General features: G+C 38.0%; 1 protein-coding gene across 1 annotated transcript in view; it reads left to right on the top strand.

Moving 5' to 3' along the window:
- The first annotated feature begins 485 nt into the window (after window positions 1-485).
- Window positions 486-12,500, top strand: part of LOC135195061 (heme-binding protein 1-like) — a 26,109-nt gene continuing 14,094 nt past the window's right edge. The window contains exons 1-2 of the mRNA XM_064221419.1: window positions 486-676; window positions 9,834-9,961. Coding sequence (XP_064077489.1) covers window positions 9,881-9,961 — 81 coding nt within the window. The 5' untranslated portion in view covers window positions 486-676; window positions 9,834-9,880. The remainder of the gene's footprint in view (window positions 677-9,833; window positions 9,962-12,500) is intronic.

Here is a 12,500-nt window from a genome sequence, read left to right as displayed (position 1 = left end):
TATACTCATTATCACGTTCAGTGATTACTGCCAATGTCACTTACGTAAGGAGGATAATCTGGTGTTCTGCTCAAAGAAGGAAAACAAAGCAAAAACTCGAAAGCTAGATTTATTATCCAATTCCAGGAATGTGTAACCAGCGACTTCTTAAATGTCAAAACGTTACTCAGGTATACTATTCAGTGATACAAATGATTACTGAACCTTCATTCAAATCAAGTTGGCCTCTGTTGCTTTCAAAGTTTCGTTTTAACCTTGCTTCACCTCGGAAAGATAAAACAACTACTTCAGTATGACCAGCGAAGTGTTTGTTACACTGATAACGAAACTGAAAATAACTGCTACCATGTGATTTCATCCAGTCATGATTCGACGCAATACGGTTCATGAAGGATATTATTCGGACCAATCAAGCATCTTCTAAAATAGAATGCCCCACATAAGACCGGCTGGAGTCGGTTGCTGATCGTAAAATAAAAGCAGCGACACCTACGGATTGGTAGACATTACTCGTTCTCGGCCCGTGGCAGATACGTGCAGGGAAGGCTTTGCGCAGTCAGACAGTCAGTCATTCGACTCACTCACACTCAGTTGTCAGTGTCGCGTCAGACGTGAAGAGGAGCAAGCTGTCTGTGATAACTTAGACTTTTTTCTCATTTGAGTCTTGCAAGATATCGTAAGTCTTTAAAACAGATGTTTTTTTAATTTAGTTTTGCTTTTGTTGTTGATTTAGTGAGGTGCTTACGGTTATTGTTTTGGCCTATTTCCAGAGAAGTCTTGTGATTTTTTTTATAGATAGTGTTTTATTAGAGACAACCACATATTTTATGTGTTTCTGTAATTTGATATTTCATTTACTATCGTATTACAGTATTTAGTAGGATCATTTCAATGGTTGTTTTTCTGTAACTAACAAACCTTAAATGAGGTGTATTTCACCTGCGGTAATTTCGTGTGGAAAATTATAGGTCCAAAGTTTCTTTGTGTGGTCACAAAATAGCCATTGTATTCCTCCGTTACGAGAATAGCTTATCTCTGGTCATACAATAAAACATAGACCTACTGTTTTGATCTTTGCATATGTTAAAAGCCGACAAACTGGTAATGACCTATTACTAATTGAGGGTAGATTAGTTCGTGTTGCTGTAAAAAAAATTCACAAAACTTAGTTTGTGGGAAATCGTAAAATTGATAGGCGGGAAAAAAATTACATTTCAACGTAAAATTCCTTTTCCTGATGGGTAGCTGTTCCTGGGAAAAAAAAAAAAGGCAACTTGAATTGTTTTGGACGCTGTATAGAAAAATAACAAAGTTAACGCTTTTGTACATGCACACACAAGCTTATCAGCAGCTTGTTGAATCTCCATCACACTGCTTTTCACCTCAATGTTGCACATGGACTCGTTTTCCTGATTGCTGAAACTTTCATTGGCTTTAGTTGCATACGCATGAGATCAATGGTCGTCTGATTCGATTTGTGTTGTTACAAGAGGGACTTCTCCCGAGAAAGAAGAAAGTGTTAGTTTCGACTGGCGATGATATGTGTATATGCCTTGTCTTTTTAACGGAGATTCCAGGAGGGGGTGGCCTTCTGGTTGTTAGCAAGTTTCTTGGAACGAATAGTCTGCTACATAGGTTTCTCCATTTTTATGTCTAGATAATTCACTACAAGAGTACCACATGGAGATAATTTTTTTTTCTTTTTTTAACCGATTTTAGGAGATTGTTTTATAAAGAAGCAAAAGTCTTTTGCTTGGTTTTACGTTATTTTCCGAGGGACTGGTACTGAACAAAGCGTTCCTCGGAGCTTATCTGTCGAATTGCCCGTAAATCACTACCTGAGTAAAGCACAATTTGTGTATGCAAATCCGGCTCACTCGTTAATAGAAGCAGTGACCGTTTGCTGGTGAAGCACAATTCCTAATCTCTGGACCACGATTCCACTTTTCCCTCTAATATATATATATCTATATCTATATATATATATATATATATAGATATATATATTATATATTATTATATATTAATGATATATATATTAATATTACGTTATATATAATATATATATATATATATATATTATAATTTAATATAATAATATATATATTATATATACAGTGAAGAGCGTTTCCTTGTTTCTATGAATATTTGTGTGCAAAAGGTCAAACGATGTATTTGGAAAGATTACTGCATGTAGACGAGTGACAACACTCTTATCGTAAACTTACGTAGATCCACCGATCAATCATTAAGTTCTTCATGTAATGACAGACGGTTAGTTTACGTGTAGGAATAAATGACAAATTTTCTAAGTAATGTATTTTCCCAAACATACCAAAGACCTCACCTGAGGTCTTTACATATACTCTAACCACCCCTCTTTTAATACCTAGGCGATTAGACAAGTGAATGCATCGCTCATCCTGCTCTAGCTCACGCTGAAGGTAATTAATTCCTCATGTAAAGACCCCTGGTTTGTCTGTTAGGATAAATAAAAGATTACTTTAAAAATGTGTCACGTTTCGACATTTAAACGAGAAACAAAGTGTGAGACGAAAGGGAGCCTAGTCACTTCCCTGTTGACCCAACTCTCCTAAACGGAAATGAAATGTGACTCATGAATGTGAATTGAGAGACATTAAAATTAGTTTGCCGAAACTGATTGCGCTAACCACAAGTGCGGTGGAAGAGGATTGAATAGAGTGAGAAATGTGGAAATGTCAAATGAAATGTTTCGAGTGCGATGCTCGATCTTGAAGACAACGCTTAACATTCAGGCAACCACTGAGTGCGTCTAAGGTGAACGGCGTAATTTGTTGTTAAGGTTTAGAAGCTTTACTGAATGTCTGATGACCCTTCAGTGCAGAACAGCTAATTTTTTATAGTTTTCTGCACTGATACTAGTTTCGATTCAGAAGAAATTATATAGTATATATCTATATTACCCTATATATTTGTGTATGGATACATATAGGTTTGATAGACTGAATGCTAATTAAATTTGTATTCCATCGTTGAACAAATTGCGTCTAGACGTTTTTGCCACCGTATCCATTTAGTTCATCGACATCCGCAACACTGGTATTCTTGTTGATGGTGTTGAAACTGACATTATGCCAACGCTTGCTCTTGCTTAGGGGCACGCAGTGAACTGGCACTCGATACTCCCATCGACCATGTGTCCAGTAGCGGATTAGCCAGTAGGCTAATTAGGCTAAGCCTTGGTGGCACCATGGCTCCAAAGTCGCTGGTCTGTATATTGAAAACTGTAGCTGCAAAAATTATTGGCCTCGTACACACACACACACACACACACACACACACACACCCTTAACCTAGGGTTATGTATGTGGGCACATAATGCGTGTAGTTTTTCTTGCCATTATATTAATGTTAGTCTTACTGCCTTGCATATTGTATGATGTGCTTGTTGTTTTTCCGCAGTACTTAAATTGGTAATTTTGTCACTTAAACCTACTTTTGGGCTTTACATTCCGTGATAACTTCAAGTTTATGACAGTTGGTTTCTAATAGGATAATTACAAATGAACTTAATGTTTTTTATCAATTTTTTTTTTTATATTGAATACTCCACCTACATTTAAATTTCCCTCGAGAGTCTGTGGCTCCAGAGAAGTGCGTAAGTGAAGTGCCTCTCATTTATCCACGTCTTTTGTATTTTTTTTTTTATATTTAATCACCTACATTTAAATTTCCCTCAAGAGTATGTGGCTCCAGAGAAGTGCGTAAGTGAAGTGCCTCTCATTTATCCACACGTCTTTTCCTATTTTCACGTCAAAGCAATGGAAACTTGTATTCACTGCGTCATTCTCCCTCACGGATGTAGTGTAGTGTCATCATTGTTGCCTCCCGTTATGACAAGCTATTCTTCCGGCCGTCGACCTTCCTACGTAGAACACACGAATGAAATGGCCATGAAAGAAGTGTGGCCTTTCAGATTGTTATCCTTTTGCGTCCCTTTTTCCTTCCACTTCAGCTCTTCCATTTCCATTCATGCCAATCATTCCTGTCTGTGTTATCCAACATTCCCTCGACTTCCTCTTCGATGGAGTGCTGACTCATATCCTGGGCGATCCTGAAAATTGAGTCACGCTTGCTTGCTGTCATGTTGTCCTTTACTGATTGTTTTTCTTTTTCTTTCTTTCTTTCTTTACTAATCGAGGCCCAGCATATTTCGGAGAAAATTTCGGTTCTAGGATATTGGTACGTGTCCCCTCTACCTTGTGTGTTGAGAGATTGTGGGCGGTTGGTCGGCGAGATGAGTTTGCAAAGAGAATTTAATACCTTGTAAATAGATAACAGTAACAAATGGCTGACATTGAGCATCTATGAACGGAGTTGTTCTTTGATCAATCGCATGAAAAAGGATTATGACAATGACTAGTCTCGTTTTGCCATTGGTATACAGTATTTACTCCATGTAAAGAGTGGTAGCTACAGAGCATGATAGGGAGCTCGCCCTCTATAACCTCTTCACATTAAAAGTGAGTATTTAGGCCTTGGACAACCAATGGCTTCCTGTCTAAAGTAGGTCTTTAACAACCAGTCTTGACCATTACTGCTGTCAACCCGCCTAAAACCAGATTGAGTTGGTCCCTTGCAGCATTGCTAACGCCGCCTTGATGCCGTTTCGTCAAGAATTGTTGTTCTGGTCGTCTTACTGGAGAAGACGTTTCTATAGTTCTCGCATGAAAAGGGTCAGAGGAGTGAGGGCTGAAATACTGTCATCATTTCTGTTGTTTAATGATGCTAATACTCAGATTATTGAATGCCTGCATTACTTCTAACCGTATTACGTTAAAGTAAACTTGTCCGAGAGGTTGTGAGCGCGTGCGCCTATCCATTTGGTAATTGAGAGATGGAAGAATTATGTTAGTAGGTTTTCGTTGCCTTGTTGCATCACTCTATATATATATATATATATATATATATATATTATATATATATATATATATATATTTGTCTTTCGTGAAGAAGGAATAGACCGAGGCAGAAAATTTTAAAATTTGAACCTCCTTAATTGTGTGAATGTGTGTAAATATATATATATATATCTATATATATATATATATATATATATATATATAGATATATGTGTGTGTGTGTGTGTGTGTGTAAATCATCAGTTCACATTATCACACGTATCATACAAGTATTCATTACATATATGGAGAATACTTAAGTACATTTGCCAGAGGGTAGGTATTGAAACGCACTGATTTTTTTATTAGACTGATATCGTATCACTTCAGTTTTAATCAGTAGATATAGAAAGGAATATGAAGAATTATATCTTTTAATTAGTCTAATATTAATTTTTCTGTTAGTTTATCAAAGTGGGTTACTTCGCACCCCCTTGATGCGAACATTTTTTGTCCATATGAAATTGAGGTTATTTTCATAACTGCCTTATCTTGTTGACATCCTTCCACTAAATTATCTTGACTGGTACATTTTTGTTTTATTGTTTTTATTTTTACTGTTCCCTCGTTAACTTACTGATACCTACCTATTTGGTGTTACTTGTGCTAATGTTGGATTATCATCAGTGTAGTAAAATCATTATGAATGCATCATTACTTCATTACAGCGGGTATGTTCGTGATTTACCCATGAAATTAGTGAAGCCATTTTGCGGTTCTTGCGTTATTATACTTTTACAATATAGGTGCTGGGTTCATGAAATCGTAGCTTAGAAACTTGCGATATACCACTGGGATTGAATGCGAGCAGCATTTGGTGCAGGATGTCCCAGAACCGAAGGAGTTACGGCTTTTGTTTCAAGTTTGCATTCGACTGTAGTTAAGTTAGTGTGCTTTTATTTCTTCAAGGCTAGTGAACACATGACCTCGCCCCGAAAGTCAAGTGTTCACAAACCTGAATCGTGCGAGCAGCGTGGGCAACGACGAGAGCCGAGAGCCGAGATTCAAACTGAATGAGGGATTCCGTACTAATTACGTAAATTAATAAGGCGTCAATGGACAGTCGTCAGAGCAAGACGTCAGTGGCCGTGGTCCACTGGGTGTTTCTGAAACCAGTTCAAACCTACCTGGAGAATATGAGTTCAGTGAGCGCTGATCTGTCGCTTGGATAAGATAATCGGGTGATATGGATAAAAATGGTATCGAAGGTTGCCGTTATCGAATAAATACTTGATACTTTAGACATTTAAAAGAAGACTCATGTAAAATAATAATCGGACTGAAAATGCGATTTGGGATTTTGTCGGCGGAAGGAAGGCGGGTCGACAAATGCCTAGTTGAATTAAATGATCATTTTCTTCAACTTGCGCCTAACATCTGGCATTTAGTGAACAGGATGTATATATCGAATTTGAATATTGACTTTATGCTTAACTTTTTTATTTCTTTTACCTCGCCGAGAATTTGTATATTCCCTATAATTTATGCAAAGCATTTCAGTTTATTATCTAAACAATGGTTATTATAAAATGTTGCAATCGAAAAGGCACCAAAGCGACATGTTTGTACTCCAACAGGAATCCTGTTATCCTGGTATAGCAGCGTCCAGTGGTAAACTCTTCATTTACTTATGGACAAAGCTGCACAACACAGGTTTCTTTTGCAACTTCTTAAGTGTTGCGTTAAAGGTCCATCCTCAAGGAAAATAAACTTAGTCATATACAATATATATATATATATATATATATATATATATATATATATATATATATATATATATGATCAGTAGAGGAGACCTGTCAAAAAGTTCCTTTTAGGATATTTACGTTGTATACATATTCTTTTCTGTATAATTTTCCTTTCTTTGGCACTCAAAAAAAAAAAAATCAGTTTTGTGCAAAATGTGGCATCATCATCTGAAAGAAGGAAGCTTATCTCAGAGTAGAAAGAGAGAGAGAGAGTTTTTAGAAATTTGAACATCCATGAACAAATATTTGGATGAGCGCCTCAGTGGCGTGGTCGGTATGGTGCTGGCGTGCCACCTCGGTGGCCGAGAGTTCGAGAATCTCGGGCATTCCATTGAGGAGTGAGAGATGTGTATTTCTGGTGATATTAGTTCACTCTCGACGTGGTTCGGAAGTCACGTAAAGCCGTTGGTCCCGTTACTGAATAACCCTCCTTGGGACGCCGTATTCAGTACTATCGCCTCTGGGATCAAAGTATTGAAAACAACTTTTTCTATATAGTGAGGTTGACAAATTATTATAATAAACGATATCTTCGTGCGGTCGTCTACTTTACATTTACCCAGGAACCACTTGCATTTACCATATACTTTGGCATGTACCATACGGTGCTAGTAATAGCACCTCAGTATGAAGTCTTTGGGTGATCACGTCACACACTTAGATAATTCGATGGACAGTTTATTTGTCGTTATCCAGGAGAACTTTCAGTGAAAAAACACAGAACGTTACATTGATCTCAAGTGATAATAGCTAGAAAATCAGTGGCGTACTTTTGCCACTAAATCAAAATTGATTTTTTACTTAAACCAGGATCGACAACCATATTCATTACGACTTTAATGTACGGAAATTTTTCAATTTTTTAATAATTAATCTTCAATTAGATCACTGTAGATTTCATAAGTCAGCCAGCCAGGTCGAAGTAGCCTGATATTGACTTATCAGTAGATTCTTGAGTCATGCCTATTTATCTGCTACCTCAAACTTCTAAGGTCAGTGAACCTCTGAGAGTCATGCAGGTCTGACCTCAGGGATGAATGACCCTTCTTTCATCCTGTGTTAATCTGTACCTTACCTCTTTGTTTCCTTTTTCTTTTCTTCTTGCCTAAGCCAGAAGGGGCATTGTGTGTCCCATATATAGAAATTAAATAATAACAAGAAACTTAGAGGAGGCAGGAGAATTAAATCTTGCTATAATGGGCATAATATCTGTCCATCCGTTTGTCATTCAATCACGGCCAAATGGCTGGTCCGATGGACATGAAACTTGGCAGGGTTGTAGTGGGGACTCATAAGATGGTTTATAATGGGGTTTCATCTACCTCCCCCCCCCCCCCTCCCACAACTCCGAATGGGGTGGTAGTGAGAGGGGATTCCCTGAAACAGCTGGTTCTGCCCGTGAAACAAGGCTGGTCATGCCCGTAGACTTAGTTACTTTAAGAATTTTCATACATAATTTCTGTATATACTATATGGTGTTTGCTAGTATTCTTAATGGCTTTAGGGCCTGATCGTCTTCCCTGCAGTATTGTCTAAGAATAATATATATTAAACTCACAGTGCACTTCATGTGATGCACTGTAGGCATTACTTGAGGTTTTTCAGAGCATCCCTTCGGTCCCTAGCTGTAACCCCTTTCATTCCTTTTATTATACCTTCTTTTCATTATTCTCTCTTACATCTTACTTAGCACTCCCTAACAATTGATTAATCGTGCAACTGCAAGGCTTTCTTCCTTGTTACACCTTTCAAACCGTTTTAGTGTCTACTTCCGTTTCAGTGTTAAATGACCTCATAGGTCCCAGCGCTTGGCCTTTGGCCTAAATTCCACATGCTATTCTATTCTGTTCCATATATCAAACTCATAAACAAACTCCTGGCACTAAGTACAAATTTCATAAGCTTAAAATATTTTACTTATTTTCAAATTATTAAAAAAAAACTGCGAACAGCTTCACTTTGCTTTAATTCTAAAGTTACCGGAAGAGTAATGTAATAAAGCTGTCGTTAATATATACTACACTAACGTACGGCCCACCATTGCCATTGTTTCTGTCATAATGCAGTTTGTTTTTACCATCTTTCCCCTTGATTTAACCGTCTGTTTTCCTGTTTTATTGTTATCCCCATTGACATCGATCAGTAGGTACACACATTAGCCTTTCGCCGTCGCTGAAACGGGTGTCAATAGAAACACCAGTTCTATGATGAAATTGTTTAATTGGCTTTCATTGGCCTCAATTACGCATGACTAAAGTGCGCGGTTATCAGCGAGTGGTGTTTACGGCTGTCGCTGTCAATCTCGTCGTGGCGGGTCCGTTCCCTTTCGAGCCGCATCGTTTCGTATTCCTGCTCACTCCAGACTCCTACGGCTTGTTGCGCGTTTCAGTAACATTTTTAGATTTATGCCTAAACTGATTATTTGTGCATAAGATAATATCGTCATTGTTGTTAATTTAGTTAAAATCCGTTTTACCGTTAGAGGGGGTAACTCCCTTTTATAAGCGCCTCCATTATCATGTTGTCCTGTTCATGTGACGCAGCAGTTGTATTCCCTACCGCATGAAAAGTCATTTAAAAGGAACATCATATAAATCGCAGTACGTTGCCCTGATACCCTAACTGAAAACAAAATGATTAAAGAGTTCGACATTCAATTACGCTGATGAAACTGTTGATATGTCAAGATAAATAAATTGGCAGACATATCAGGAAGGAAGGTTGTTTTCATTTATATTAATCCTCTTATTGTCAGTTGCTGCTTGAAAGGAAGTTGTGTAATTTATTTTAATTAGTAGTATGTATGGTACACCGGTGTTTTAAATTTTTTATAATTGCAAATGATACGACGCACTATATAAAGGCGATGAAGAAAGAAACAGAGGTTTTCGGTAGTAGTTATCTAGGACTAATATTTCTTGGTGGTCATTATCTTAATCGCCAACGGCCTTGTACTAAACACCCGGCAAAGGTGGATACATTTCCTGATCAATTTACCCTTGGGGTCACTTTCTAGGAAAGATCCCTGTGTAGAATTTAGGGTTTGGATTTTCATATACAGTATCATACGTAAGATTAAACATATGTAATTGTATCAGTCATGTATTACCTGTGATTTCATTCATACTGTAATTCGTTTCAGAATCCTCTGCCGGTTTGAGTGACGGACGCACGCACGCACAAACAGCAATGCAGACCATGAAGAATCTAGGTGCAATATTGGCGGTGTTGCTGGCTCTAGCACTCAGGCCAGCCAACCCAGCTAGTCTGGTAAGTATGCTTTGGAGACTTAGGACTGTGTTCTTTTTCGCTCGTTCGCTTACACTAATTTATATGTACTAATGATTGGTGAATGGAATGCAATACAATGAAGAATGTAGTCCGAAAACCAGGTACTGGGACCTATGAGGTCATTCAGCGCCTGGAAAGGAAATTGAGAGTAGGTAGGACTGAAGAGAGTAACAGGAGGAACGGCTGGCAGTTGCACTATAAAATAACTGTTAGGAAAGGGTGGATAGCAAAATAAAAGAAAGATATGAATGGAGGTACAATAAAAGGAATGAAAGGGGTTGCAGACTTGCAGCTAGGGGCTCGAGGGACGCTGCAAAGCACCTTTAGCAATGCCTAGTTCCAATGATGATGGAGCCATATAGCAGTAGTAGAATCAGGGGCGTCATTTCAGATTTTTGTTGGGAGGGGAAAGGCAAAGACGGTTTAGCGAGCAAAGCGAGCCTAATCAGTTTTTTTATTATTATTATTATTATGTGCTTTTTGAGGCCACACGAGCAAGGTATTTCAGCAAAAATTATATAGTACTCCCACTACTGTTTATCTTGTCATTAGTGGTAGCTATTATAGTAGACAGACAAGGACCAAGAAACGCAATATTTCCGAGAAATTTCATATATTTATGATTGCACATTTAAAAAGAAAAAATGCCGTTACTTCTTGGGCTTTGCGGTTAATGAGGCCAAGTTTAGTCTTGTGGGGGGCACAGTTGCCCCTCCCCCCGCCAAATGGCCCCCCTGAGTAGTATCGGTATTTTTATCATCCTCATTTTAAATTTGTGACGCCATAAGCATATTTTATTTTCTTGTGAGGTTTTCAGCCTCGTTAAACTGTCAAATGCAGAGCATGAAGAGGCGAAGTTTTAGTAAGGGAAACAGTTACATGTTCCCTTTACCCATTTCCCCCTCACCCTTTATCTCTTCTCCCTTCTTAACTGCATTTTCCTTTTTCCCCGTCGGTTTTTATATTGTATTAAACCCTCCCATCTGGTTTACCCCGTAGCCATTACTTGAGGTTCTTTGCAGCGTTCCTTCGGCCCCTAGCTACAACCCCTTTCATTCCTTTCACTATACCTCCTTTCATATTCTCTTTCCTCTTCTTACTTTCCACCCTCTCCTAACACTTGTTCTATCTACGAGGTTTTCTGCCTGTTACACCTTTCAAACCTTTTACTGTCAGTTTCCATTTTTGCGCTGAAAACCTCATAGGTCCCAGTGCTTGGCCTTTGGCCTAAATTCTATATTCAGCTCAACTCAGCTTCCATCTGTATTAAGACGCAGTTCTCTCGGGTCAATATCCTTTCGAGGGAAATTCTCTCTCTCTCTCTCTCTCTCTCTCTCTCTCTCTCTCTCTCTCTCGTTTTCTTGTCTGTATAGAATTAAAGGACTACCTCAGACGGTTTACCAAGGAAAACGGGTCATTCCTTAGTCTCGATATTTGTTTGTGTACGAGAAAGTGAGCTGAAGTTGAGAGAAACTTTAACAATCTCGGAAGTTAGTGCACATACAATTTGAATTAGTCACTCGATAGAATAGCACAAACGTTATCACATAAGCAGTGCTCAGTGCGCTATAATATCGGGGAACAGAGTGCTACCGTCCGAATTTAGAACCTGGTATACTGTCAAAGACCTACCTAACAGAGAGATCGTCACAGTTTCTCTGTCGTTGGTGCAAGGAACGGCAGTTTTGCACAAGTCTATCATCTCTCGGCCAACTTCGTGATGGTACGGCAATTGTTTTATTGTATTAAAGATTCTGACTGATACGTTGAGGTGTTGGAGAGTTGTTTGGATGTGGTAACACTGCCGAATGCTATTTTTACATCGCCAAAACGGCCCGCAACTGCAACTACGGTGTATGCAGAAATCAAGTTTGCTTTCTGTTGTCTTGGCTTCTTATTCTTTTATAATAATTTCGTATTCCCGTGGATTCGTACACACACAGAGGACGAAATTATTATCAACTAAAAGTATAAAGCTCCCAATCTAAAGAAGTTATTATTAGAAGCTATTCTAGGCCGATATGTTTTGTGTGTGTATGTGTATTAAAATGTTTTATAAGTAATAAGTGTGCATACGTATAAAATGTAATGTAAAAACTTAAATTTAAATGGGAGGAAATTATCAGACAAATGACGCCGTAACCATTGGTAAAATACCGAATAGTATACAAAAGTTATTTTAGTATACAAAATTGAATTATTTATATAATATATATATATATATATATATTATATATATTTATATGTATGTTTGTAAGTATGTATATATACGTAAGTGCGTGCGATGAGGAGGAAACTAAGTGGGGAGAAGAGTGATGCAGGTGGAGGCAACGGGTGGATGGATGGTAAAGAAAAAAAAAAAATAAAGCAACTGTCAAGAGGACGATGCAGTGTGTATGATGAAGTCGGTGGAGGAAAGCTGTCAGAAACATCGACCCCATATAAAAGTAGAAGATGCGGAGAAAGAATATATATATAATATATATATATATATATATATATATATATATATATATAT

Source organism: Macrobrachium nipponense, chromosome 15 (genome assembly GCF_015104395.2).
Source record: "Macrobrachium nipponense isolate FS-2020 chromosome 15, ASM1510439v2, whole genome shotgun sequence".
Lineage (NCBI taxonomy): Eukaryota > Metazoa > Arthropoda > Malacostraca > Decapoda > Palaemonidae > Macrobrachium > Macrobrachium nipponense.
This window is presented reverse-complemented; position numbering and strand designations above follow the sequence as displayed.